The sequence below is a fragment of the Pipistrellus kuhlii genome, unplaced genomic scaffold (assembly GCF_014108245.1).
Source record: "Pipistrellus kuhlii isolate mPipKuh1 unplaced genomic scaffold, mPipKuh1.p scaffold_m20_p_1, whole genome shotgun sequence".
NCBI classification, from domain to species: Eukaryota; Metazoa; Chordata; class Mammalia; order Chiroptera; family Vespertilionidae; genus Pipistrellus; species Pipistrellus kuhlii.
The window spans coordinates 156,346,769-156,351,282 of NW_023425404.1; the positions used below are offsets into that span (position 1 = coordinate 156,346,769).

Genomic DNA, 4,514 nt, shown 5'->3' on the forward strand with positions numbered 1-4,514 from the left:
ATAGAGAAGTTAACTAACTTGCCCAAAGTTAAACAGCTAGCAAGTGGTAAAGCTGAGTTACCCAGTTATTCTCTCTCTAGAGGACATGCTTTCAATTAGGTCATTTCTATCTTGCAAGAATTATTTACTTCATGCCTGTAAAACACTTTATAGATCTGCAGAGCACAGTACCACATTCAGCCAAGAGTTAGGGAGTAAGCTATATATTATATTTTGAAACTAGGCTTGCTTACTTTTATCTTCTCTCTGCCATCTATTAACCAGCCTTCTCAGAATAAAATGAGACTTTTTTAAAAAATATATATTTTATTGATTTTACACAAAGAGGAATTGAGAGGGATAGAGAGTTGATGAGAGAGAAACATCAATCAGCTGCCTCCTGCACACCTCCCACTGGGGATGTGCCCGCCACCGAGGTACATGCCCTTGACCGGAATCGAACCCGGGACCTTTCAGTCCACAGGCCGATGCTCTATCCACTGAGCCAAACCGGTTTTGGCAAAAAAAAAAACCAAACCAAAACAAAACAAAACAAAAAACAAAAAAAAAATGAGACTTTTTAAGACAGAATGGGAAACATATCCGCATTTAATACAGCATGACTAGGTATTCTGGATAAAGAAAAACTGCAGAAAGATAAGGCTGCAAACTCCTACTACTCTAGGGAGATTAAAAAAAAAATTGACAGAAAGTAAATAGATTAAGCAGCTGACTCATCACCTTCCAAAATTTTCTGGATTATCTTCTTGATCATGGGAGCGTTTGGATCCAGGCAGATCTTCTTCCCATTCTTCAGCGTGGCTCTGCAAGAGAATAAATAATTTTGTGCCTGTCCTGTCCTATCAGAGGAGATTGATGGGGCTGAACAAATAGCAGTGATGAGGATTGAGGTAGAGATTTTCCTAATGAGTTAATAGTATAAAAGCAGGGACTTACATCAGTTCAATATTGGGGCAATGGGGTCCTGCCTTGAACATCTTCAAAGTTTGGATGTTCTTGGGATGAATGCCAGAGGTGGTCTGTATACACGTGCAGCGAAGTTCTGCATAGCGCTCCTCTTGCACACTTCCAGCTGGGATAGAAACTGAGAAGCAGTCATGAGTACCTTTAATATCTAGGGCCTGATTCCTCAGGGACCTTCTTTGTGAATTGTAGCTCACACGCCACTGTGAATATGATCTGAAACCCATAGCAAAGAGCCAGAGCTAATGCCAGGCATATGGTAGGTGCCCATTAAGCTTAGCTCCTCCATTTAGAGTTGTTAGTATAATGGCAATCCCCAACCCCAGGAGCTGGTCCTGTTGGAGTTCACTAGGAAATGACTTCAAAATTAATGAGATGCAGAGTTATTTTAAATTATGAGAGAAAACTGACAATGTCTACTATCCTAATTTACTTCTTTATTACATGTTTATTTTGGGTTAACTATTAAATACATTTATTTTATAGACAAACCATTTTAAGGCATTAAACTTATAATGGTGAGGAGATTATAAAAGGAAACCTAAAGAATGCCAGATTTGTAAACTAACTGCCTAATACACAAATGTTCCCAAAATTCCATGCACAAATTGGGGGAGGTGAACTTCCTTATTCTCTGATACTTATTGTAGTATAGGCAGCATGCTATTTATGTGTCATGCTATTTTGTGTGCCAATAACTCTGAGATATATAATCTAACCTCTTCATTAGAGAAAGAAGAATCTAGGAAAGCAGTGTGATTTGGTGGTTAAGAGCATATTTTCAAATCCCCACTCTGTCACCTACTTACTTATCTGATCTTGTGGCAAATTTCCTAATCTCTTTGAACTTTACTTTTCTTCTCTGAAATATTGGGGGTGCTAATGGTAATAATAATAAATAATCACTAACATTTATATATGGGTTATTGTGTGACATGCTTTATTTTCACTCTTTGAATTTATTAACTCTTAATTTTCACATCAACTTTATAAAATAAGCAAATATTATTATCCCATTTTAGAGATGAAGAAAATTAGGACCAGAGAAGTTAACTAACTTGTCCAAAGTTAAACAGCTAGCAAGTGGCAAAGCTGAGTTACCCAGTTATTCTCTCTTTAGAGGAAATGCTTTTAATTAGGTCATTTCTATTTTGTAAGAATTATTTATATCATGCCTGTAAAACACTTAATAGATCTACATCTTGAGAGTTATTCATAGAGTTTAGCTATCATTCTAGTACATTAAAAACAGATTATCAACTAGTGACTTTAGTTGGTAAAAAAGAATAATTAAGGCTTCCCCTCAACAATTATGTTTAAATTAATAATATATGACAACAAAGTAATAACAAATTTTGATTTTATGCTAATAGTGCTGTAAGACTAGTGTGGTTATAAATTTAATGGATTAAGAAATAAATTAAATTTCTGTTTATTATAAAATAATTTGCAGCCTGGCAAAGTTTTAATTATAGTACTTATTTGCAAGATTGACTTTAATACTAAAATTATAACTTTGCAACTATAAACTTAATATGATTATGTACAAAGATGCCAAGGTAAAATATTTAATACCAAGCAGAATCTGTATTATTATTTTTATTATTATTAATACTGGAGGTTTTGGTAGAGCTTGTTAATGCTTTTTAGCACATTATTTTTGCCTACGTGTATAAAATACGTCCACTTAAAAATAAATAATCACTGTCTACAAGTCTTACACTTTACCACTTTCTAAATTTTAGGGCTTGAAAGCAAAAAAATAAACATTAGAAAACTCAGAGAATTCTCTTCAACAAGATATCCTAGGACTAAGACAATGAAAAACTCTACTAAGTGCCTACATATATTAACAAACATTTATTGAGCAAGTACTCTCTACTGGGCTCTGTGTGATTCCTAATATCACTGGCCACTATGGACTCTACTAAATCGCCATGGGCACATCTAGTCTAAGAGCTAAATAGAGCAAGATAAGTTAACACAAAAGTACTATTTGGAAAGAAAATTTTATACAAAGAAATGCAAAGCACAGTACCATATTCAGCCAAGAGTTAGGGAATAAGCTATATGTTATATTTTGAAACTAGGCTTGCTTACTTTTATCTTCTCTCTGTCATCTATTAACCAGCCTTCTCAGAATAAAATGCGACTTTTTAATACAGAATGGGAAACATATCCACATTTAATACAGCATGACTAGGTATTCTGGATAAAGAAAAACTGCAGAAAGATAAGGCTGCAAACTCCTACTACTCTAGGGAGATTAAAAAAGCAAAATTGACAGAAAGTAAATAGATTAAGCAGCTGACTCATCACCTTCCAAAATTTTCTGGATTATCTTCTTGATCATGGGAGCGTTTGGATCCAGGCAGATCTTCTTCCCATTCTTCAGTGTGGCTCTGCAAGAGAATAAATAATTTTGTGCCTGTCCTGTCCTATCAGAAGGGATTGATGGGGCTGAACAAATAGCAGTGATGAGGATTGAGGCAGAGGTTTCCCTAATGAGTTAACAATACAAAAGCATGGACTTACATCACTTCAACATTGGGGCAATGGGTTCCTGCCTTGAACATCTTCAAAGTTTGGATGTTCCTGGGATGAATGCCAGAGGTGGTCTGTGTACACATGCAGCGAAGTTTAGCATAGCGCTCCTCTTGCACACTTCCAGCTGGGATAGAAACTGAGAAGCAGTCATGAGTAACTTTAATATCTATGGGCTTGATCCCTCAATGTCTTTCTTTGTGAACTGTAGCTGGCTTACAGCTCACAAGCCACTGTGAATATGATCTGAAACCCATGGTAAAGAGCCAGAGCTGAATGCCAGGCATATGGTAAGGTGCCCATTAAGCTTAGCTCCTCCATTTAGAGTTGTTAGTGTAATGGCCTCCCCCAGCCTCAGGATTACTGGGACAGCTGACACCCTCCCTCCACCCTCTCCAACACACACACACACACACACACACACACACACACACACACACACACACACACAGCAACAGCAGAAGCAGCCACAGAGGAGGGGAAGCGGGAGCTCCACCTTCAGCTTCCTCTAAGTTTCTATTTCCTTCTCCGAGGGTGAAGGGAACCATCGCAGTCAGGAGCAGTGACAGCTGCAGCAACACCTGTAAGACAGGAGCAGAGGTGGCCCTGGGTCTGAGGTTCATGGCGGAGAGAACTGAGCTATAAACCTGGAGTTGTGCCCAGAACCTGGAGACCTCAGCGTGGACTGTTCCCAGGAGTTTGCAGCTAAGTGGCTTTCTGGCTCTCCTGGTGTCTTTTATACACACTCCCATGTGGCCAGTAAGGGCAAAAGGGATGGGACAAGGGAAATGAACGCATGTGGTAATATTTGTATAAGGGTAGTTATACCAACCCAGATAAACACCAGGCCAGTTAAAGTTCCTGCTAAATTTCATTCTGCGCATTACTTCACACACCCTCTCCCACTTTCTCAATGCTGATCTTCCTTACACATAGTTAACACTGCACTTAGGTAAGAACTAGACTGAAATGTTACATATCTCTTCTTTGTGTAACAATGAAATATG

The 4,514-nt window shown here is 37.9% G+C and overlaps 1 protein-coding gene across 3 annotated transcripts; it reads right to left on the reverse strand.

Moving 5' to 3' along the window:
* Positions 1 to 570: 570 nt before the first annotated feature.
* On the reverse strand, positions 571 to 4,260 carry LOC118705346 (pro-platelet basic protein). Of its 3 annotated transcripts, none has more exons than XM_036414002.2 (5): positions 4,004 to 4,256; positions 3,499 to 3,646; positions 3,283 to 3,365; positions 937 to 1,084; positions 571 to 803 (listed from the first exon to the last, which is right to left on the reverse strand). In XM_036414002.2, exons 1-5 carry the CDS (start codon positions 4,128 to 4,130, stop codon positions 701 to 703), a joined length of 609 nt encoding a protein of 202 aa, XP_036269895.1. In that variant the 5' UTR covers positions 4,131 to 4,256; the 3' UTR covers positions 571 to 700. The 3 variants fall into 3 exon arrangements, with proteins under 3 accessions (XP_036269895.1, XP_036269884.1, XP_045427684.1); XM_036413991.2 differs by having other exon boundaries at positions 3,280 to 3,365; XM_045571728.1 differs by lacking the exons at positions 3,283 to 3,365; positions 3,499 to 3,646 and having other exon boundaries at positions 4,004 to 4,260.
* Between the last annotated feature and the right edge of the window lie 254 nt (positions 4,261 to 4,514).

Coding starts and splice junctions, on each gene's coding strand:
- LOC118705346 (XM_036413991.2), bottom strand. CDS start 4,130: ATGAACCTCAGACCCAGGGCCACCTCTGCTCCTGTCTTACAGGTGTTG. Junction 3,647..4,003: donor AAACTTAGAGGAAGCTGAAG/GTGGAGCTCCCG, acceptor ACTGCTTCTCAG/TTTCTATCCCAGCTGGAAGT. Junction 1,085..3,279: donor CCAGAAAATTTTGGAAGGTG/ATGAGTCAGCTG, acceptor ACTGCTTCTCAG/TTTCTATCCCAGCTGGAAGT.